This window comes from Triturus cristatus, chromosome 3_1 (assembly GCF_964204655.1).
Source record: "Triturus cristatus chromosome 3_1, aTriCri1.1, whole genome shotgun sequence".
NCBI classification, from domain to species: domain Eukaryota; kingdom Metazoa; phylum Chordata; class Amphibia; order Caudata; family Salamandridae; genus Triturus; species Triturus cristatus.
Window position 1 is genome coordinate 1,167,439,683 of NC_140583.1, and position 25,309 is coordinate 1,167,464,991.

Below are 25,309 nucleotides of genomic sequence, written 5' to 3' on the forward strand. Positions count from 1 at the left end.
CTTGGTTTGACCACCACCAAACAACGCATTTGTGATTCATCTTGTTGGACAAGAATGGATACTGATATTGAAGAGGTGGTGGAGGGGTGTTGTGTTTGTGCATCTGCAGACAAAAGTTTAAAAGTTTCCATTCCTCCCTTGATTCCTATTGAATTTCCGCCTAGACCTTGGTTAAAATTGGAAATCAATATTGTGGATCCTTATGACTCTTTACCGGGAGGTACCAAATTATTTCTGGTACAGGTGGACTATTATTCTAAGTGACTGGAACATAGGCTAGTGAGAGAACCCAGTTCTAGTTCAGTGGTGGTATTCCTTAGAGACATTTATTTTGTAGGAAGGTTTTCCCAAAACTCTTCTTTCTGATTACGGTACCCAATTAATCAGCAAAGAGTTTTAGAATTTACTTGAGTCATGTGGGATCAAACATCTTAAGAATTCTTTATACCATCCCCAACTGAATGGTCTCATAGAGAGAATGGACCATGTGGTTGGGGAGTGCATCCGATGGGATAAGAGTGGGAACCATGACATTGTAAACTCTGGAAGGGTATGTTGTGGTTTTCTAGAACTATACCCCATTCTTCAACAAAAGTCCCTCCTTTTTAATTGCGGAGAGGTAGAAAAGCTAACACTATCTTTCGTATTGCTTGGATGCCCAAATGGCTTAAGAGCCAATGTGACATGGAGAGTATGATGCTCTTGATCTGGAAGAATGTGAGCTGAGCTCAGAACAAACAGAAGTGATGGTTTGATCAAAGAAAAAAAGTCAAATCGGTCAGAGCACAAGTTGCTGTGTGGTCGATAGGGGTCTTCCTAGGCCTACTCCTTGGTCCACTGTCCTCTTGGGGTGACTTTGGCCACAGGGGGTCGACGTCCCTCAAAGTCCTCTTTGATCCAACAATACTCTAGTCGCCACTAGACCACTGGTCGCTAGGCAGAATGAAACCAGTGCCAAGGGCCAACAATCTTAGATCTGGGCTACCAACTTGCCCATTCAGGCTTCTTCAGCTTTTGCAGTCCTGTGCTGCAAACAGGAAGACAGCCAACTGAATCTTGGCATCTCCGCTTTCAGCTGGGCTTGACTTCTCCACAAGCAGGACACAGCAGGCACAGTCCATTTACTTCTCTACCGCAAGGAGCAGCAGGTGCAGTCTAACTTCGGTGCAACCTCTTCTTTGCCAGTCCCAGGGTCAGAAGGGCAGTCCTTTATCAGACCACTTCTCCGGTCCAAGTGAGATCTGAGATCGGGGTTCCCTTATTAATGCCCAGAAAGTGCCCTCAGGGAAGGTAAGGGTCACTAGCCAATGGGGTACTAGGTTTCTTCCTGCCTCATGACAATGTCCTGTGAAGTGTGACATCTAGTTATTCCAGAGTGCTCTATTCTCTCCATTCCCAAGATTGATGAAGCCATTTCTTGGTGTGTGGAGCTCGGTAGCCCGCCCTAGAGGTGTGTCTATATGGGGGCTTCACCCCCATGGAAAAACTGGTTTGACCAGTGTTTCGCCGTCTTTCCACCTGACGCCAACATGGCTAACTAGACAAAAGAGCAATCCCTCTCAAGTGTGGTTACCATTTGCACTTCTAAGGTGGATTTCCCTTTGTAGCTCACCTTTTGGGATAACATCCAATGTGGCGTCCTTCCAGCAGGAAGTAACACGTCCTTCAACGGCAAATCTCTATAGTTACCTTTTCTGGGAGCCATTTACATTGATTTCCAGGTGGACAGAAGGCTGTCTTAGCCAGCCTTAGCAAACGGCCAATGGATAACTTGGGCAACAGACTGGCAAGTAGCAGCAAGTTACATTAATTTCGACTTGGGAATTGTAATACATTGGGATCCTGTTTGAGGGGGCCTAAACCCTTCTCAAGCAGCAACCTCTATTCTTCTCAGGATAAAGTCACAAGCAAACCGTAAATTAACCTGTGCTCAACCCTCGGGTAACTTGGAACACAGCAGTCAGGCGTAACACAAAGGCAATGTGTAAAGTATTTGTTCAACACTTCAAACAGTAACATAGTAAGAAAACACCACACAATAAAAAATCCCACACCAGAGTTAGAAAAATAGAATAATTGTTAACAAATAAAACAAGACCTAAATGACCCAAATCCAATCTGTGTGTAGTAACCTGTGTTGTATTTATCTGGTTACTTACTCCCTAGCTGCTCAGCCAGTGTGAATGTGATGCATGGAATGTTGGTATGAGAGTCTTGAATGGAATGTTTGGGTGCCTGGATGCTTGAGTGTGTCAGTTGGAGTATGGGCTGAGCAGCAGGCAGACTGCTCCTGGTCGGGCTGTATCGCTGTATCTCCACAACTCGACTTCCAGTAATTAAACTCGATAAATCTACTTAAAACCACATCCTCGCTGCTGACCTCGTTACTACAGAATTTTGGCAAAGAGGATGGGATTTTAAGTAGATTTATTGAGTTCAATTACAGGAACAATATCCCTTGCATCCATGCGCAGGCTGTAGATAGTGAACAAAGAAGTCAGAGGTAGACAATCTCATGTTTAGGTTTTATCCTATGGGGCAGTACTTGGGTGAGAGGTCGCTCACCGGCGAGTGTTTTCCTTCTCAAATCACATTTGATTTATGCATGTTTGTTTTTTTGCATTACCTTCAACAAAGTTTTAGTTATTTCTGTGCAGAAGTGAATATGGAATGTTACATTACTTACACGTGAAATTGGCTTGTCATGTTACTGCTCATCTTTAATTTTGTCTTCACAGTTCATGGTGAAGTTACCTGGTGTTTCACATTTTGTTTTTGTAATGGGCTTTAGTCCCATCTACGTCGTTTGTAGTGGGTTTTAGTCCCATCTACGCAGTTTGTAGTGGGTGTTAGTCCCATCTATGTAGTTTCTAATGGGTATAGTCCCATGTTTTTGTAGTGGGTGTTAGTCCTATTTACGCAGTTCTAATGGGTACAAGTCCCATGCTTTTGTAGTGGGTTTTAGTCCCATCTACGTGGTTCTAATGGGTACAAGCCCCATTTTTACTATGTATTCCCTGCACGTTTCTAACCTCCTCACAGGGGCTCTAATGGGTACGAGTCCCATGTGTTCTGCTGTTCTGTGCACGTTTCTAGCCTCCTCACAGGGGTTCCTATGGGTACGAGTCCCATGTGTTTTATTGTTCTGTGCACTTTTCTAACCTTCATTTAGAGTTTCGTATGGGTATGAGTCCCATGTGTTTTATTGTTCTTTACACTTTTCTAACCTTCATTTAGAGGTTCTAATGGGTATGAGTCCCATGTGTATCATTGTATGTGTGTACTTTGTGCACACTTGTTTGTTGTCTGCCTCTAGGCCTGATTAGCTGTATGGTTAGCAGTCAACATTTCTTTCCCCTTAACTATTTTTTTTGTTCAAGTTTGGTGTAGATGTTCCATTTTTCTGGTCCACTTATTCACCTGTATGTTGGGGAAAGTCAGTCCAGGTGTTCGTCACCCATTTTGAATGTTTTCTTTTTATGTATATTTATCTTTGCATCTCCTCTACATTGTTTATTTTTATTGCATGTACTTTTTGTATATCTTATGTATATTTTCTCTGTATTCTCTTTCCCTTCTCTTGTACTAAGGTCTTAATCTGTTATTTCATTTTCTCTTTCTATTGTACTTACTCTTGTATACCTCCATCGTATTTTCTTCTTTGTTCAGGCCTGATTTTCTTTAGTTTCTTTGCTATGATCCTTTCATGCTTTGGGTCCGCTTTCTTCTTGCTTTTTCTCCACTTTTCCATTTTTCTTTTTCTTGGGGTTCCCTTTGTTTGATCCTTCCTCTTCTTGGTGGTTGCTATTTTTGTTTTGTAGAAGAAGGGAAGGTATGTAGTAACCAGTGTTGTATTTATCTGGTTACTTACTCCCTAGCTGCTCAGACAGTGTGAATGTGATGCATGGAATGTTGGTGTGAGAGTCTTGAATTGAATGTTTGGGTGCCTGGATGTTTGAGTGTGTCAGCTGGATTATGGGCTGAGCAGCAGGCAGACTGCTCCTGGTGGGGCTTGTGAGAATTTGGCCTGGTATATGCTGTTCACTAGTTAAAATGGACACCTTGCACCAGTACAATTCGACTCTTATGGTAGTAGGTTTAAGACAACCTTTAAAGAAAGCTATCCTAGTGGTAGCTGTGGAGAGCAGCCTTCAGGCTAAGACTTTAGATGTAAAGCTGCTTGTTTTACCACATAATCCCTTGAATTACCAAATGAAAGGACACCACACAGGTATATATATCAAATATATATGTATTTATTACTAAACAACTCTCTACTAATCTCTTTATGAGATTAGAAGTCAGGAACATATGCACAAATCAACGTTTCACAATAAATTAAGCAGAAATATGGATGGGGCCCTAGGAGTGTACCAGACCATATACTAAAAAAGAGACTTATAGTTAACGACTTGCAAAGGGACAAGGCCTAGGGTCTTCAGAAACGCTGGGGCCTCACGATACCACCCAAGGCAGGTAAGTAAAGGACCCACGGGGGTCGCATGCAGTGTGTTAACACAGCCGCGAATCCCCGTTGACTTCAATGGTGCAAGTCGCGGTTGGAAATTAAGAGTTTAAGGATACTTCGGGAGAGTCTACAAGCAAGTCACTTACAGGGTAAGTAGTTCTAGAGCCAACACCCACAGGAGCACCATAGTGCTGGAGTTACCTCACCCACGGAAGCCGGGTGCATAGGTGTCTTTTGGGGTCGGGTCGCGGCGTCGTTTTCAATAGGAGCCAAGAAGACTTGCTGCTTGTGAAAACAGAAGAAGTGTCCGGTGGAATCCAAGCCTGGATTCAGATGAAGGAAGACCTAAAAGCAGAGGGGACAGTATTTAAAGTCACTTGGCAGTGACCTGGGGCCAGGAAGCTGGAGGCCCACAGTCGTCGGGTGTTTTCAGGTAGTTCATGGGTGTCTTGACTCTTCAGCCACGAGGTCCAGGAGGTGTCGACGACAACCAGGAGCTGGATTCGGTGTGTCCCATGAATTCTGCAGTGTACTGCGGTGTCGGTGACCAGATTGGAGCCAACAAGCCTTGGTAACAGCAAGTCTTGTGGAAAAGATAAAAAGTCAGCGGTGCAGAACAGCAAAGTTTGAGGGACTCACCCAGCGAGGGTAAGTCAGGGCAGGCCTGGAGCAATCAGGGGAGCCCTTTGGAATTGTAGAAAAGTCTTCAGGGGACCCACAAACCAACTGGCAAGGGATCGCGAAGGCGCCTCAGAAGGATCCACTCAACAGGGGCCCACGGTCACTCGGGACGGGGTAGGCCTCTGATCTTTGGAGGGATCCCTGCTAGAGGCTTGGACCACATGTGTCCCAATGCACAGGTTCATAGAACGTCGTGAAGGGGTTGCACTCGAAAATAGTGCACGGTACCCAGGGATTGCGGTTCCACGTCACTCGTGATGTCCACTTGCCTCAGCGTCGCTGGGGACTCACGATGGCCTTGGAGAAGTCAGGAAATCCTCTTCCTGGGCTGCAGGGACTTTGAGCTCTGGCGGGAGCGGTGGAGTTTTCAACCGGTGATTGCAGTTTTGGGTGCCTGCCAAGCAGGGGGGTCACTCCTTGACTCCAAGGGAGATTCTTCAGTCTTCCAGAGGTAGTGGAACGTCGAAGGTCTGGGATTTGTCTTCAGAGCATCGTCCAGGGGTACCTAGTTTGCAATGGCAAGGGTTCCCTAACTTATACTGAATGGAAGGGAGGTACTAGCTCTATGACCCCCCCTATGTGAGGGACAGGGGAGTGGGTGGCTACACCCACTTCCGTTTGTCCAGTTTCGCGCCAGAGCAGGGGCAGGTAGCCCCTGAGCCGGTTTGAACTGGTGTATGCACAGAGGAGCCTACTGCTCCCCCAGTGCAGGACTTCAAAGCACTCTAGGAGTGCACCCACCCAGCCCCAATACACTAAACCCTGTCTGGGAGGTGGTCACACCTCCCTGTGACAGGATACCTATTGTTGGGCTTCCTCCACTGCGAGTTTCGGACACCAGCAGGAGGGCAGCCCAGTGTCTGTGACTGGTGGCATCCAGTTTGTGATGCCAGGGCTCTGCAGGATTCTACCGCGTTTCCACAGTAGGTACATGTCTATCCCTCTAGAAGGGTGGGATCATACTCCCACACCAGTTACTGGTGTGGGGGTATGATTCCAAAGCGTTTGACACCAAACACAACATGTTTTGATGCAGCCATTCCAAAGTTAGCATTAACCGCGAGGTTATAATGCACTTAAGAGTATATGGTTTGACCGCATTCACAAACAGCCCCAGAGAATGGACTCTGAGAGCTGCAGAGGGGCCCTGCTGAGGCAGAGGCACCCCATCACATGGAAACCAAGCACCCTGCCCTCAGGATTGATAGGGCCTGCCTTAGGGGTGACTGATAGGTTTAAATGTGTGTGCAGGGAGAGATATAGTGAACCTATATCTCAGTGAGGAGTGCTAGCACCACCTCACCCAGGCTGCAGTAGCAGGCCTGTGGTGTCAGATTTAGTCTGCTTCCCAGGGGTGGCATAATACATGCTTCAGCCCCTGGTAGGCCTGTGAAGTACCTATGCCCTTGGTACCTAAGGTACCATATACTAGGGACTCATAAGGCACCACAGTATTCAATCACTAGTGCACCTAATATGCACTCCATGTTGTTTAGAGAGAAAAGAGAGGCTGGGGCCCTGATTAGCAGGGTCCCAGCCAGACTATAGCCAGAAACCTATGTAAACATCAGAAACAAAGTGGGGGCAACATAAGAGGCAGATCCTACTCTCCTACAGGGCTGTATCGCTGGAACTCTACAACTTAACTTCCTGCAATTGAACTCAATAAATCTACTTAAAACCACATCCTCGTTGCTGACCTTGTTACTACACTGTGGAACCAGAGATATACAGGTTTAAAGATTTCAGTAAAAATAGTGCTAAGAAGCACAAAGCAACTATGGATATCTGGTTGCGTCGGGCTAAGACAAAGTCACAAGCTTAGGCCAATTGTGATCGAGCACATGCTGCTACAGGGACCCAGTTGGGCCCGCTGAACAAAGTACCTTAAGTTCAGGTTTGCGGAGCGTTGCATGGGTCCACGCCGAATATGTATCACACGGCCAAAGCGATGCATCTGTTCTGAGATGTGGAGTTGCAATGTGAGGTTCTGCATCATCGTCAAGAATCCTTTTGAGGAGGGCTTGAGATGAGAAGTCCGGCTTTGAGTCGGCGTTGTGGTTCAGAGGAGCTCTGAGGCTACAATGCCGAACCCTGTGTCATCATTGAAGCTGCCATCAAAGAGGGATATGAGGACTTGTGTTGGGTAAGCTTCACACTGGCAGGGGTTTTAATGCAGCTGCAGGGTTGATGTGGAGTCCTTTCTGTGGGAAGAACCCTCATAGCAGAGGCGATGCGTCAGCTCTGCTCTGGTTTATGCTGTTCAGAGGAGATTCCTTGGTGGTGCTGGATCCACAGATGGGCTGGCAGAGCAACTTCAGGCTCAGCAGTGGGATGGCACCACTTCGCAGGGTAGGGCGCACAGAGGGCAGAGCTAAGTTCAAGGTTGTTCGAGACTTCTGTCCCTGAGGCTATAGACAGGAGGCCGGCCAACTTGCCGTTGGAGTCTCTTTGGAGTTCTGAGTTTAACGGATGCCGGTCCAGTCCTTCTCACCCAGGCAAGAGGACATCAAGCAGCAGGTCAGCTCAGTAAGACAGCAGTCCAGGAAGGCAGTTGTCCTGCAGGGCAGGAGTCCAGCAGAGTGGCAGTCCTTCCTAGTAGATTATCCGCCGGTAAAGAAGTGTACTGAAAAGTTGATGTCAGACGTCCAGTATTTATACCTGATACCCTTCCTCTAGAAGGTGGGAAAGGCTTCTAGAAATCCCCTTTGAAGTCTTGAGCCATCCTACCTTCCGTGTCCTGGCTCCAGACTAACTACAGTGGTATGAATCCCTATGTGTGGAGGCAGGACACAGCCTGTTCAAGTGCAAGTTGGGCTGGGTACAGCTCCGCCCTCCCATCCTGCCAGTGATGGTGCTTCCAGGGACACCTAAGCTCTCTATTGTGTGTAACTGTCTAGGAGGAATACTCAAAACCCATATGCCAGCTACACCTAAAGGACAAGGCTTGTGACTCCAGTAGTACTACGTACAATTTTACTGGAGCTAGCTCATGAGAGTCACTTGGGCATATCTAATACCAAGGAGAGGTTGAGAACAAAATATTGGTGGCCTGGTATGGATCTTGAGTCGTAGAGGTTAGTCTGTGAGTGCGTACATTGTGTGATGAGGGACAAGTTTTTGAAGCCAAGAGTACAGCCCATGGTTAAGAGGCCTTTGCCAAAGAGTCATTGGGAATAAGTGGCTTTCTATATTGTGGGGCCTATTCATGATCGGAATGGATCACTTTATGTGTTGTTGCTGGTAGATTTGTTTTCACGGTAGCCTGAGATTGTTGTGACTAGGGGCATTGAAACTCGCCATGTGATATCTTTCCTACAAGATCTGTTCGGGCGCGAGGGTATCCCTGGCAAGTTGTTGACTGACAATGGTGTGCAGTTGGTGTCGAGTGAAATGGAATTGTTTTTGTCAGAAAGAATTGTGGTGCATGCTAAGTGTGCTTTATATCACCCAGAGACGGATGGTGTTGTTGAACGTTTCAACCGGGTGTTAAAAGGAACCATCAGGATTGTGAAAGAGGGTGGGTTGGACTGGAGAGAGGTGATACATAGGAAAGTATGTGTGCATCGCCTAATGCCTCACTCTGTTACAGACAGGACTCCTTTTGAACTCTTAAGGAAAAGGAAGACTAATTCTCTCTTAACACCTAGTTGCGTTATGAGTAAGTGTGAAGTGAACAAGGACAATTTTTCTGTGATGGGCAGAGAAAACAAAAATGTGTGTGAGGAAGGTATCTTTTGATTCTAGGATTCATGTCAGATGCACAGTGGTGAATGTTGGTGATTGGGTTAGGATCAGGTTACCAGGGAGCTGTGCTGAATTTTCAAAACTCATTCAAGTTGTGAAACTGTTCAAGAATGCGGTGAAGACGTCAGAAACCAGAGCGTGGAATCTCTTTCGTGTTGCTGTGTGGCGTGGTGATGCTGAACCTGACGCAAGGGTGAATTCTGGTGGTGACGAATGGGAACAGTAACACTGTGAATTCCCCTGCCGTGAGAAGAAGTGCCAGAAATGTAGTTCCTCTGAACGACTTGAATGACTTTATCCAATCCATTAGTGTGATGTGTTCATGAAGCTTGGTTAATTTCTTCCATTAACCCCTTCGCCGCGGCAGGAATTCCGCCGCGGCGCTGGGGGGGGTTTGGGGGCAGCGCGGTGCTCATGACGGAACCGCTCCGTCACGAGCCACGGTTGAGCTGTGCTCATGACGGAGTGGTTCCGTCACGTCTCCGCCCACTGCGCTAATCGCCCGCACAGGAGGGGAATTAGCGCCGCGTGGGTGGAGCGGCGGCCAACGGCCGCAGCATGACGGAACCACTCCGTCATGAGCACAGCGCAACCGTGGCTCATGACGGAGTGGTTCCGTCATGAGCAGGGAAGGGGTTAAACTGGTTTCTACCAGTTTGTTATTGTTTTTTGTGTTTATTTATCTGGCCTATATGGTAATTTTCAGTTTCTTTGGAGTTTTCTTTAGAAGGTTACTTATTTTATGTTTTTTGTAAAGAGAAGGAGGTGTGTGGTAACTGGGCTTCACCACGAGCCTAATTATGTCAAAGACGTGCACACCTCCGGAATCCCAGGGATCGAGGGTTCGACGTAAGGTCAGTTGTGGCTGAGTGGTGGTGGTCCCTGCAGGAGCTTGGTGGCTGTGGTGTTTCTGATAGCGTATTAGAAATGAAATGAAGTATTCGATTTCATCCTCATCGTGTCAGCACCACATTATTATAGAAGGTTCGGGCCTGGCTAGAAGTTTATTTTGCCAGGTTGAAATGGCAGTTTAATATTACACAAACAGGCTCCAAGGGCAGGCCTGAGACATATTTAAAAGGCTGCTTAAGTAGGTAGCATAGTAAGTACTTAATTTACAGACCTTGTGTACATGTAGTACTACTTTACTAGGGACTTCTAAGTAAATTAAATATGCCAGTTGAGGATAAGCCAATGTTACCATGTTTAAAGAAATGATCACATGCACTTTAGCACTGGTTAGCAATAGAGGAGGAAGGTAAAATGTTTCGAGATTAGACCACCCTAAGGTTGACAGGTCTAAGAGGCATCAAGTCGGCCTTAATGTAACCAGTTATTTATTACCTTGAAGTGACAACTTTGGAAGTCCCACTCAGAAGTTAGCACAGCTGAGTTGCCATTATGTAACTCTGTGCTCATGAAAGGGGCTACTAACATCTCCCACAGTTAAAGTGACAATGGCAGGGTTTTACTCTTAGAACCTGTTAAACACGCATTCAATTTTCTATTGTGCTGCACCCTGACTTAGGACATGATAGGCTTGCTGTTGGAGGACTTGCACACATTAAAAAGGGAGTTTCGGTTTTGCCACTGCTTCAAATGGCGAAGTTGAATTAGCAGGTTTAAACTGCTCTACCAGCCTGCAGTGGCAGACTGGCAGCTATGTTTTACCATGTCCCAATCCGGGTGGCACAACAAGTGCTGCAGTCCATGAAGGGACACTCTAACTTACAAGCCCTGAATACACATGGTACTATATATTAGGGAGTTACAAGTAAGGTGTCTTATGCCAATTGAGTGTAGACCAGCCAAACATACACTTTTAAGGGTTAGGGCATTGGTACTGAGGTCTATTATCAGGCCCCTGTTCACTCTCAAGAGTAGACAAGCATTGGCATAGACAATAGGTCTCGCCTTTGGGACCTTATAAGTGTTTTGCCATGCAACAGTTGATGATGTTGCACTAAGGATATTGTGCTGGATAACTAAACACTTATAAGGTCCCAAAGGCGAGACCGATTGGCTATGCCAATGCTTGTTTTTTCTATGTCCCCCAAGAAAGAAACATTCCACGATCTGCACTTTTAGTACCCATCTCTACAAATTGCTTATCATCCGCAAGACTACTTTTGTCATTAATGTAGGTAATGCATTCTTCATAGAAAGACACACCTTAGTTGTTGCTGTGGGTGTTGAGAGTGTATTTTATGTATTACTGGAAATTTGCATGTCAGGCTATGGGTGCTGTCCACACCATCCAGTACTCTATTGTAACCAAATAATGTACGTTGTACCAATTAATACAAAATGGCAGCCAGAAGGATACTGCATTAGGTATTAGGTATTTCTTAGAAATGTTTGCATATGCATTGTCTAGTATAGCCAGATAGCATGGTCAGAGTCTAAAGCAGCCAACTGGTGGAAGTAAATGAAAATGGAGAGAAGGTAACAGATAAATAGGTTGGTATCTCCATACCAAAGCGTCATAAGTAGCTAAACAGAGACAGATGTTATATTGAATACATAAGGGCATAGACTTTGAAAAGAGGTAAACTCCAGACGTAGCCGGCACTAATTCACACAGCAGGTGCCATATAACAATGTGGTACTGTCTCCGGCCACAGGAACGCTCAGGAAGCAGTTACGTTTATGACAGGAGACAAATAGCGCCCCAGCATTTCCTAATTAAAGTCTCAGCCCCTCCTCTTTTCTCAGCACTGCTCCGATAAAGGAAGGGGTTAATTAACTTTGAAAGTCAAGCTACATATATCTAACAGCGAAAAGAGCCCATGCCCAAACAACTGTGGCTGACCTTCAATCTCTTCGAATCAAAGATTCAATCAATTGTAAACAATGTTGGCGTGCACGTGGTAAGTATTTTAATTTTATATAACTAGTAACAAACAAGATATTGTGAGGCTGTATGGGAGATGGTTCTTTAATGATACATTGAAACAGGGTGTAGAATTTGCAGTACATGTGGTCGCGTTACCAGTCCAGTGGCCATGTTAAAGAACTCGTGGTAGTTCGCGAGCGGTGCGCGTGCGCCATAGCAATATATCTGTTTTCTATTATCGCGGACGCATCTGGGCACGATAATTTAAAACAGATGTTGCCCGTGCGGGTAACCGCAAGCAATAGGCCGTGGGCGGAGCCAAGGCGGGACATGCACCTGCCTTTGCCCAATTGCGTGCTGTCTGTCTTAGACAGACGCACACAAAGGCCAATAGCCTGTGAAAAAAAAAAAACACACGCACAAGCGTGTGGTGAGCTTTCTGAAGCCCCTTACAAGAAGTCTCGCCAGTGCAGCACATGCGCGGTGCCTAGGTGAGACCTGAAAAGCCAGCAGCATCAGTCCAAAACTTTGGTTGTGACCATACAAAAAGAGGCATTGCCTTACAGTGACCATGGGCGATGTTGATAATCCTTGTTTTAGGAATAAGAAGAGAATGGGAGGAATAACTGAGTGCCAGCAGCTAGCTCCTCCTCTTCCTCATTCCACGCTCTCTTGCTCTAATCCTTGACATTGCTTTCCATGGAATCACTCCTTTGGACAGTGCTCTGTTCCATTGTAACCAAGCTTGTGGTCTTTACGTCACATAGATAAATACATAACTGAATATATTGAGAAGAAATATAGGAAGGAGAGGCATAGAGATATATGTGGTTGAGAGAAGTATCGAGCTGGAGGGACAGGTAAACAGAGAAAGAGATAGATGTAAGTTGAGAGACAGTATTACAGAGGAGAGAGAATGGGAGCAGTGGGAGAAACAAAATCGACTTTATAGGAGGAAAGTAAGGCCTCTGAGACAAAGGGGAGATAGAAACAGAGGGGGCACAGAGGATTAAGTGAAGCAGAGAAAGAGAAAGGAAGAAGAGAGAAAGAAGGTTCAAGGAGAAGAGACAGAGAAGTAATGAAGATGGTGCAAGACACGAAAAACATATAGGAAAGAGACAGAAGAGCAGATACGACTCTGAAGAAAGAGGGAAACAGCTAGAGAAAAGAAAAGGAGAAGAAAGCAGGTGGTATCCAGTGAGCGAATGGGAAAGCAAATTAGCAAAGTAAGCATTTAGGGGCACATGCATCAAGCTATGCTTTTGCGAGTCCTTAATTGAGATATTTAAGGAATCGCAATTAAGGACTCGCAAAAGCGTATGCATATAGGAATCACTATAAAAATAGTGATTCCTAAACAGTCCTTAATTGCGACTCATTCATTCCTATGGGCTTACAATGCGCAATTTGAGAGTACACAACAGGTACCTGCAAATTGCGCATGCAATTTTAAGGGTGCAAGGGTGTCAAAAGGACACCCTGTTGCACCCTCTGAACTTGATCTGTGCACACATGTTGCGTACACACATGTCCCAAGGGCATGTGTGTGTGTAACCTACAACTTTGAAAAATGCACTTTAGTGCATTTTTCAAAGTTTTCGCTATTTACCATCTGGTATAATCTCTTGGTATATAGCGGACCCAAATAGCGAAATCTCTATTTTAAAAGGCATCTTGTATTGCATTTAAGCAATCGCAATTTGCGGTTCCTTAATTGCAATCGCAATTTGCATTTTTTGCATTTGGAATGCTGCATCTCAAATGCAAACATACCGGTCGCAAAGGTGCAAATTCTGCGAATCTGCCCGTTTGCGACCGGTATTTCCTTTGATGCATGTGCCCCTTAGGTTTTAAGAGAGATGGAATTGAAAAGTGGAGATATTTGGAATACGACGGAACTAAAAAGGAATAAAGCAAAGATAAATGAAAGAATGCAAAAAGGAAGAAGCAGGTGGAACTGTAGAAAAGAAAGATGAGTACAAGAGGAAAGGAAATGCAGAGAAGCAAAAAGGCACCAGAGAAGAGAAAAAACAAAAGTTGTGAAGAGATGCGATCACATGGAGAAAACTAATAGCTGAATTAATTCAGAGCAGGATAGTGAGAGGATAGCCACTTGCAGTCCGCTCTACTTCCAAATGAGTGTCGAGGAGTCTTAACGTGTTAAGATTGTGACTTTCTACTGAATGTGGAGTCCAAAAGTTGAATTATGTTCTGGGCAATCATAGAATTGTGCATCTCTGTAACATGTAGAGAATAAGCACTGCAATATTTCGAGTTCTTCAATCTGCGCGCACGCCGGGAGTGTGGTCGACGCATTTAACACTGTAACTAATCAATTGATGTTGCTTTCCCCTCTACCTGCAGGCATCCACTTTTCCCGCTCCTCACCCTCCTCTTTGAGAAATGTGAGCAGGCCACGCAGGGTTCTGAGTGCATCACCTCGGCCAGCTTTGATGTAGACATCGAGAACTTTGTTCACCAGCAGGAGCAGGAGCACAAGCCGTTCTTCAGCGAGGACCCTGAGCTAGACAACTTGGTAATGTAAAGAATGTTCCATTAGGCCTAGTGCCTGCTTGCAATAGCTCGGGGTCGCTGCATGCACAGTTCGGAAGGAAGGCACACTACGCTATCAATAGCTGAGCTCACACGACCATGCCAAATGGCAGACAAGCGTGGACTTTATAACACTTCTTAGGGCTGCAGGTTTTGGAACCAGCGCCCGCTTTAGCGTGGTGCGACCGGTGCAGCCACACCTAGCGCTAACTTGGGGGTTGAGCGGGGTGGGCGCTGTCCAAACATAACTATTGGCTTAAAAGCATGTCCTGCAGAGATCCTTGTGTGTCCAGCAGTTTTCAGGCAACAATAAAAATCTGTGGAAAAGAAGGTCCTTGGGCGAGGCGAAAAAGTATGTTGCACCAGGCGCCACCTGCACAAAAGCCTGCCCTGTTTGAAACTTATCTCTGGTAGAAGATGAGATTGGCTTAAGACATAGATATGTAGCTGCTGTGTTCGTTGTCAACTTTTCGAGTCAAAACACTCTGCAAATGCGTGCCAAGAATTGTATACTTTCTTCTTTTTAGGTTTCGCCTAAACAGCACATATGATGACTCTGCAAGACTTTTGTTTGCATACAGGGGGCTTCCAGCCCACCCATAACTTACCATTTGTTAACTTCAGCGCCGCTCTCATTTGCTTCACTCACGTTTGCTATGGCATGTGGGTACATGTCCTCTTATTGTGTTTGACCCTCCTCTAGAGCATGGGCCAAGTACTTGTGTCCATCCCCTGCTCCCTTTTTGGAGCTACTTTTTTGTGTTCAAGCACTTTAAATAAGTGCTTGTGTTTTCAGTCTGTCTCCCATATCCATGTCATTGTAGCTTTTATTCCCTCCCATCCACCCCCTTCCTTGCTACTTCGTTCCACTCTCACCCCCATACTCTGCACTCTATGCTACTGCACTCTACTCCACTGCTCTCTATACTACTGCACTCTACACCCCTCTACTTTACTTCAACCACTCTATGACACTGCACTGTACGCCACTGGACACTACTCTGCACCACTCGTATTTTTGCCACTGCTCAGTATGCTACTCTACTCTACTTAAAGCCACTCTAGTCTGTGCCACTGCACTTTATGCCACTCTACTCCACGTCACTGCACTCTATGCTTTTGCACTCTACTATGAAGAACTTCACTCTACCCCACTCTATTCTACTCTGCACCACTCTACTCTACTCTGCACCACTCTACTCTATGCCACTGCATGCTATGCCACTGCAATTGTCTCTGTGCCACTCTACTTTATGCCACTGCACTCTATGCCACTGAACTCTGTACAACTCTAAACCACTGCACTTTACCCACTCTACTCTGCACAACTCTACACTTCACCCTTGCACTCTACACAACTGCACTCTATGCCTCTGCACTCTATGCCACTCTACTCTCCATCTCTGCACTCTATGCCACTACACTCTACTCTGCACCTCTCTAGTCTATACCACTGCTCTCTATGCCACTCTACTCTGCACCACTCTACTATGTGGCACTGCACTCTACGCCACTCTATTCTACTGTGCACCACTCTACTCCATGCCACTGCACTTTATTCCACTCTACTCTTCTCTGTGCAAATCTACCTTATGCCACTGCACTCTACGTCACTGCACTCTATGCCATTCTACTCTGTGCCAATTTACACCACTGCACTTTATACCACTCTACTCTGCAGCACTCTACTCTATGCCACTTCACTCTACACCACTGCAGTCTACCCCACTCCACTCTACTCTCTGCTAACGCATTCTATGTCACTCCACTCTGCACTGCTTTACTCTACGGCACTCTACTCTTCCCCACTCTCTTCTACTTTACTCCACCCTACTCTGGGCCACTAAATTTTACTGTGCACTTTATGCCACTGTACTCTACCGCACTGTACGCCACTGTACTCAGTCACCCTACTGTGCACCACTCTACTCTACACCACTGAAGTCTATGCCACTGCTCTCTGTCACTCTACACTGCACCACTCTTCTCTATGCCACTGCACTCTACACCATTCTAGTTTACTCTGCACCATTCGACTCTGCATCACTGTACTCTATGCCCCAGCACTGTACTCTGCACCATTCTACTCTATGCCAGTGCACTCTATGTCACTCCTCTCTGCACAACTGCAGTCTATGCCACTGCACTCTACACCACTCCACTCTGCACCCCTTTACTCTATGTCACAGCACTCAATGCCACTGTACTCTATACCACTCTACTCAGTATGCTACTCTACTCTACTTAAAGCCACTCTAGTCTGTGCCACTGCACTTTATGCCACTCTACTCCACGTCACTGCACTCTATGCTTTTGCACTCTACTATGAAGAACTTCACTCTACCCCACTCTATTCTACTCTGCACCACTCTACTCTATGCCACTGCATGCTATGCCACTGCAATTGTCTCTGTGCCACTCTACTTTATGCCACTGCACTCTATGCCACTGAACTCTGTACAACTCTAAACCACTGCACTTTACCCACTCTACTCTGCACAACTCTACACTTCACCCTTGCACTCTACACAACTGCACTCTATGCCTCTGCACTCTATGCCACTCTACTCTCCATCTCTGCACTCTATGCCACTACACTCTACTCTGCACCTCTCTAGTCTATACCACTGCTCTCTATGCCACTCTACTCTGCACCACTCTACTATGTGGCACTGCACTCTACGCCACTCTATTCTACTGTGCACCACTCTACTCCATGCCACTGCACTTTATTCCACTCTACTCTTCTCTGTGCAAATCTACCTTATGCCACTGCACTCTACGTCACTGCACTCTATGCCATTCTACTCTGTGCCACTTTACACCACTGCACTTTATACCACTCTACTCTGCAGCACTCTACTCTATGCCACTTCACTCTACACCACTGCAGTCTACCCCACTCCACTCTACTCTCTGCTAACGCATTCTATGTCACTCCACTCTGCACTGCTTTACTCTACGGCACTCTACTCTTCCCCACTCTCTTCTACTTTACTCCACCCTACTCTGGGCTACTAAATTTTACTGTGCACTTTATGCCACTGTACTCTACCGCACTGTACGCCACTGTACTCAGTCACCCTACTGTGCACCACTCTACTCTACACCACTGAAGTCTATGCCACTGCTCTCTGTCACTCTACACTGCACCACTCTTCTCTATGCCACTGCACTCTACACCATTCTAGTTTACTCTGCACCATTCGACTCTGCATCACTGTACTCTATGCCCCAGCACTGTACTCTGCACCATTCTACTCTATGCCAGTGCACTCTGTCCTTCTTCTCTGCACAACTGCAGTCTATGCCACTGCACTCTACACCACTCCACTCTGCACCCCTTTACTCTATGTCACAGCACTCAATGCCACTGTACTCTATACCACTCTACTCTATGCCACTGCACTCTATGTCCCTACACTCTACTCTGCACCACTACACTCTACAAAACTGTACTCTACACCACCCTACTCTATGCCACTTTACTCTATGTCAGTCCACTTTGTTTTACTCAATGCACACCACTCTATGCCACTACAGTCTATGCCACTCCACTCTACTGTATGCCGTTCTATTTTATGCCACAGCAATCCACTCCACACAATGCCACTCTACCCCTACCCAATGCCCCTCTACACTACTCTTCTCTACACCACTTTACACGACTTCACTCTACACCACTTCACTTTACCCATTCCACTCTACACCAATCCAACCTACAGCCACCACTCTACACGCCATGCCACTCTACTTCATCCCACTGTGCTCCACTCTACCCTATGCCACTCGACTCCAGTCAATGTCACTCTAGACTACACCACTCCACTCTATGCCACTCAACTCCACTCTACTCTATGCCACTGCACTCCACACCACACCACTCTACTTCTCTCTACTCTATTCCAGTTCACTCCACTCTACTGTATGCCCCTCCATGCCACTCAACTACACTGTGCACCACTCTATGCCACTCCACTCAACACCACTCTATGCCACTTCACTATACGCCACTCCACTCTATGCCACTTCAATATATGCCACTTTACACGGTGCTACTCTACGCCACTCCACGTCACTCTACTCCACTTCACTCTGTGCCACTCCACACCATTCTACACCATGTCATTCTGATCCACTCTACTCTATTCCACTCCACACTGCTTTACAACATGGCTAAAAGACATTGGCAAAGCCAATAGCTCTTGCGCATGAGAAACGTATTAGCTTTGCCAACGCTTGTTTATGTAATGTAGAAGCAGGCCCATGTGAGGTACCCAGCTAATAATGTTCACCTAGTTCTGCAGAGTGCACACGCACATTATACATGATGAAACACAAGTACGATGTCAACAGATCACTATGTCTCTGGTCAGTGTGTGTCCTATAGGACCTGTAGACCACCCAGAATCTAACTTGCCCCCTCCCAAACTCAACCGAATAAATGACAGAAGACATACTCAAGCATTAAGCTTTATTAACGAGGTGTTTATTCACATCAAAACAATAAAAATAACATTCTAAAGCTAACCAACAGTTCTAAATCACACAATAGTAAGAGGATTGCATCATGAAAATACATATAACACAGAATATTTGCACATATCACATCTATGAATTCAGTTGTGAAAAAGATTGATAACGAGCGCCATATTCAACATTTTTGCATGTGAGTCCAACATGGGGGATTCCACAGCACTAAGGACTTGCTTCCCATAATACTACTCGTAATACATACGTGAAACCACCTGCGTCGCTGAAGGGTGGTCCCAGCCCTCCATACACTCGATGACCTGCCTCTGGCCCCTCCCCTTCAACACCATGCTGCCACAAGGGGCCATGGATGCAAGGCCAGGAACTACAGCCCCGTGGGCTCTGTTGGTAAAACTGTAACCTATGTCCCCTGAGCCGGTGTGACCATCCTCTGTAGAATAAGGATTGCTACCCATCCTGTCCTAAGAAATATTTGTATGGAGAGTCCAGATCATTCTCTGCTGCCTAAATGGAAGTGTAAGCCTGGTAAAATTGTTGCACACATCATGGAGCGCGGCTGTAAACCTGGTCTGGATGTCACGATGGCCCAGTTAAAAGGAATAGGCCAAGTCAGTGCCGGCATCCCCCTACCATCACAGGACTGGACGTGCCCATGACACCCTTTGCAGTTTCCTGCCCCTGACTCAACCGCATGAGACCAGGGACAGGAAATGCAACCAGTGGACACTTGGCCTCCCCTGCCTGCCCCTCCCTGGGTCAAAGAATTGTGAGATCAGGGTAGTGTGCCTGGCCACGGGGGTCCAAGTCCTAAAGGAGTGCACTCTCCATAGCATCTAAGCGGGCGCCACCACTACACATGCACTAAAGACCTTACCAACGTCAGATGCCTTCCATACACATGTATGTGATAGAACATAAGATCGCCGGAGCTCTCCTTTCTGGTTGGTGACGTCTGCTCGGGATGGTTAAGATTCGAGTTGCTTATGATAAGAAGAGTGGAGTTGGCCGAGTGGTGCAGCGAATTGCTCCAGACACTTTAATCCTACGAGGTGTTGACATTGCAAAATGGCTTCGTATTTCACAGGAGCATGGCATGGCAAGGAACACACACAAGGCATTTTGTAATAAATAACTTGCACTTTTGGCTCCTCACTGTTCCTGTTGCATCTGTGTAACTGTTGAAAATACAGAACTAATCGTTTCATCTGTGAGAGGTAAGGCGTGCACAGAAACGTTGTCTTGTCTGGACACACTCTGAGGCAGGGTTGGACTGGCCCATAGGGCAATCTGGCAGTGCCTGCGGGGCTGGTCTGACAGGGCAGTGTGCAGACCCGTTCTTGACTAGTTACAGGCCTGTTATATGGTCTGCTGGGCCGGTTTTTACTAATAATTTCTCTATTTGTGCAGTCTTTCATGCCACTCAAAACACTTATACAGCGTGTCTTTATAATTTCAAAGCTGCCCCACTTTGCAAACGGGAATGACTTTTTTAGATCTCTAATTCACTAATGAAGGACGCTTTTAGTTTTCTGTCCCAGTCCGATCCTGCACCAACAGCAAGATGAACCATTCCAGTTTCTGGTTTCCTTCCACTAAAACGCAACTCCTTAGGAAAGGCCATCCATTTCGAAATGCACCAGGTTTGCTGTGAAATTGTTTTAGCACTGTTATTTAGCTGCTAGGCAATAAAGTACGCAGGAGACAAAAGTGCAGTGAACATTGTTGTTTACACCAAGGAGACAGATGCCCCAGCCTAGATTTTATAGGTCTTATGCCGGGCATCAGATTTCAATAGCTTGGTGGCTTCAATGCAGATGTGACCTGAAAACAGTTGCCTCTTTTGTGCAAGATCCAGGTTCGGACCGTATTTTAGTGCCCATGTATATGATCGTGACACTCTGGTGCATAGACTATGAAGTCGGCATAGAGGGCTAACTGGTCTCAACTGGATCACATCCTATCCTTCCCAACAGAACTTTTTTGTTCCTGCTGCGCCGAGATATCCTTGTGTGGGTGATTCATGCGTATAACAAAAAACTAAAATAATAATATTAACAGAACTATTGTCATCCATTAGCCCCCTTTCTCTTCCAAACCGTACTTCACAAAAACAGGGGTTCCTGAAGGCTTCATCATCTCAACCATACTTTTCAACATCTACATGAAGTCATTACCAGCACTGATCAATAAATTTCAAGTCATATGCTATTACTATGCAGATGACACACAAATAGTCCTTCAACTGGAATGCCCCAAAGACATTCAAAACTCATCAATTTTCAGTTGTCTCAGAGCCGTGGATCAATGGGTGACATGGAGCCATCTCAAATTGAATGCTCCTAAAACAGAAATATTCATGTGTGGCGATTGGAAACATTATGACCCAGTCACCACATGGCCTAATGATCTGGGAAAACTGCCTAAAGTATCAAAGGAAGTAAGAAACTATCAACGAATGCCCATGTGGACAAACTAGCAAAATCAAGCTTGTTACTATCAAAACTCTGTGATGCATCTTCCCCTACCTGGGATTCCCAAACAAGTTCCAGGCTACCATCTCTTTTGTTTCTGTCAAAACTCGATTATGCCAATAGCCTCTACCACGGATCACATTTAACAACTTTGAAAAGACTACAACTGATTCAGAACTCTGCTGCCAGACTACTCTTACATATAAAACCGTAAGCCCACATCTCCCCTGCCTTGAAAGCCCTACATTGGTTACCGGTTCCCAGAAGATCCACATTCAAGCTGCTTTGTATCACCCAAAAAGCAAACCATGAAACAGGACCACTCTTCATCAGGAATAAAATTACAAAATACATTTAACAAAGGAACCTCCGCTCTAGAGTGGAACCTCGCCTCAAAATCCCACAGTACAAGAAAGAAAACATGGGTGTTACAGCCTTCTGTGTCCAAGCAGCCAAACTATGGAACTCTTTACCCCAAACATAAGATTCATGGATTGCCATCTTATCTTCAGAAGACTACTCAAGAATTTGCTCTTCCCCACATTACCACCATACTCAAACATAAGTATACCACATATCCCTCTGTATATAAGGATTTATTTGGACTATAGATGTGTACATACATATGTGTATTGCTTTGTATAAACACGTATATTATGTTTGTAAAGATATAGATATTTGTTAGTTCTGCTTAACAAGTGTACATGTTACTCATAGTCACAATATTCTATGTTTGACATGTATATAAGTGATTGGGTAAATAAGTACATCTTTTTATCATAACGATCTATCAACGATTGCTTCACTATTTGTAATTAATTAAAGTTATTTAAAGTACAGCAACACTTGGAAGTCTGAGTTTATCAAATGCAACTTTAATCTACATATATTACCTTCCTTATGCATATATACCTCCCATGTACTTATGATATACCTTCCATGTACTTATGTATCTTTGTGTTTATTACTTTGCTTCTAATGCAGAATATCCAATGCACTACCCTTTCTCACCCTATATCTCTCACAATATAGCCTCTGCCTCCTCTCTGACTCATCTCAAACCTCATTCCACTACTCTTTCCAATTCACTACCCTATTTCTCACCCTGTACCGCTCTCAATATATCCTCTACCTCAACTCTCTGACTCATCTCAATCCTCATTCTACTACTCTTTCCAATGCACTACCATATTTCTCACCCTATACCTCTCTCAATGTACCCAGAAAAGGAAGGTGCACCAGCAAAAAAGTCCAGATTCGAAATGGAGTCCTTAACATTTCTTTTATTCTTGTAGTACAAAAAGATAAAACTCAGCCAACGCATTTTGTTCTATACAAGAACTTCTTCAGGGCAAGAAAAAGATTACACCGTCACCTACCTATTTGTCATTAAGTGCTGTGGGACTTCCAAGATTTTTGGAACCCTATTTGTGTGTCATTGTACTCTTACTATGGAGTGACCCAAACAAATATTTAAGGGATACTTCCCCAGATGTACTTGTCGTGTATATATGTACTTCATGATGAACATCTCCTTTATTTCGGATTATCGAATATAGAATTGTCTTATGCATACGGGACTGTTATCATTGCATTTTCTCTGCTGAAGATTACAGAGATTCTTTTTTGCCCTGAAGAAGTTCTTGTATAGAATGAAACGCGTTGGCTGAGTTTTATCTTTTTGTACTACAAGAATAAAAGAAATATTAAGGACTCCATTTCGAATCTGGACTTTTTTACTGGTGCACCTTCCTTTTCTGTTTTTATCTTCCTCATCTGGCTCTCAGTGGAGTTGTTCTACGGCGAACTCCGGAAGATTTGTGCACAGGAACTGAATATATTTTTGACACATTGGGATTGAAGTGCTAAACTAGGAGTCAGTCGTAGTTTCTTTCTAGTACTCTCTCAATATACCCTCTACCTCCACTCTCCCACTCATCCCAAACCCCGTACCACTACTTTGATCCTCAAAATAACCCTTTCTAGACTCTTCCCCCTCTACCTCTCCTTGCATCATCTAATACTTCTTTTACTATTCAGATCTCCCAAAAAAGCCTTTCTAAACCCTTCCCTCTGAATCTTCCCCCTCCACCTCTCCCTCTCCTTTAGTCATCCCAAACACCCTCCTACTTCTATGAATTCCCCCCAGAAAATCACAAAAAACCTTTCTAGACCCATCCTTCTTCTATCGCCCCACTATTCTTTTTACAATCCAAATAACAGACTAACGTGTCCACTGCTTAAATCAAATTAATTTCATATTTCCCAACACCAATTCACCACTAACCATTTTTGGGTTCCAGAATAGCCTGTTACTTGCCGAAAAATGCTACAACACCTCATCAGGGGAGCAAGCACTATGTAAATGCAAAGCTTTCCCTCCTCCATCCGTCCACTATCCTTTTCAATCCAAATAACAGACAACATGCGCACCACTTCAAATAATTAAATATTTCCCTAGACTAATTCACCACTAATCCTTTTCTGGTTCCGGAGTAGTGTGCTACTTGTAGAATAGCACTTCAACTCCTCATCAGGGGTAGCAAGCGCTATATAAATGCCAACCTTTTCCTCTTCTATTCCTCCACTATCATTCTCAATCCAAATAACAGACTAACATATCAACCGCTGAAATGAATCTCATAGTTCACTATACTAATTCACCACTATTCCTTTTTGGGTTCCGGAGTAGCGTGCTACTCGCTGAAAAAGCACTTCCATGCCTCGTCAGGAGTAGTAAGCGTTATATATATTCAATTGTGATACAAAACAATACAGAAAAAACAATAATGGTTCCTACAGATGACTAGGGCACAGAAAACCCGTCCTCCTATTATGAAAATGTTTGAAATATTTTTGCTCCTAACATTTTGTACTGGTGCTTGAAATATCCACCTCATCTTCCTCACTAAAGCAGTAATGAGCCTTTGTCAGTTGTCTTAGTTGGAGAGGTGGCTAGATATTCTGAGTAATCCAATTAAATAAACACAAGCTCCAACTGCTCTGTTAAATGTATTCATTTCCCTTAAACGACATGACACTTGCAATCCATCCGCTATATCTGGCCAGTGCAGTAGTCTGCTTGATCTTGAATCAGCCGCAAGCACAAGCTGCACCCTGTTTGTGGAATCAAACACTGGCATTAAGCTACATCATGGGGCTAGCGAGTCCCACAATTTCCAGCTTTTAGCAGGCTAGTGACTCTAGCTGATCCCTATTCTTCCTCCATCAAATATCCCCATGCTTCCTTGTTCAGAAGCGGCAGCATGATATCCCCTGAAAACATGATTCACTGGCATCTAAAATGATTTAATATATTTGCAACAACCTGCAAGCTCATTAAAATTATTGGGAGCCCATAGATATTACAATAAAGAGAGTGCAGCTTGTCGCTTCTAAACCTTATTTAAAATGTAAAATGATTCCAGAGATGTGAAGCCAATGAAACCGCTGTATTCAAACATTTTTTGAGGGGGAGTTAATGTTTATTGAAAAACAGATGCATAGGATTACTAATTGTTCTATTTTTTAAATCATTTTCAAAATAGTGTCCTGACTCCTAACAATTGTGAGCTTGGGAGTATCCATATACCCCGAGCCTTTCTTTCTATCAACTCATTTTGGCATGAATTGTAGTCACCCACCAGTGACATCACCTGTAAGAAACTTAGCTGGAATGTTGTAAACTAAAGGAACTTTATGTGGATTCAGGAGGTGCTGCCGGTTTGCTATTTGAGTGACTTGCACCCTTGTTATCCCTTTGTCAAATGTTCCCAGTCCGTGAAGCCCCTGTGTCTCTAGGTCTCCTCCTGCCCCACTGGCATTTGAGAAGATCTGTTTCTCATGACATTCCCTCACTATCCCATCTTACATACATTTGAAAACATTGATTGTTTTGTATCACTCCCTCCATATTAGAAGATTTATCTCCATCCTCCCTTACACTAACATCAGTAAAATCGGTGTCTTTTGCTCACCTTTTACTTTAAATGCATTTGACAAGATCTGTTTGAATATCTGCTCCAGCACATATAAAAATGCCTCAACAGTACACTTCTG

General features: G+C 44.9%; 1 protein-coding gene across 15 annotated transcripts in view; it reads left to right on the forward strand.

Moving 5' to 3' along the window:
• PKNOX2 (PBX/knotted 1 homeobox 2) overlaps window positions 1–25,309 on the forward strand; it is a 3,737,380-nt gene that overhangs the window by 2,747,508 nt on the left and 964,563 nt on the right. For all 15 annotated transcript variants that reach the window (XM_085646078.1, XM_085646083.1, XM_085646080.1 and 12 more), the window contains one exon: window positions 14,097–14,268. In XM_085646078.1, the coding sequence (XP_085502204.1) occupies window positions 14,097–14,268 (172 nt within the window). The remainder of the gene's footprint in view (window positions 1–14,096; window positions 14,269–25,309) is intronic.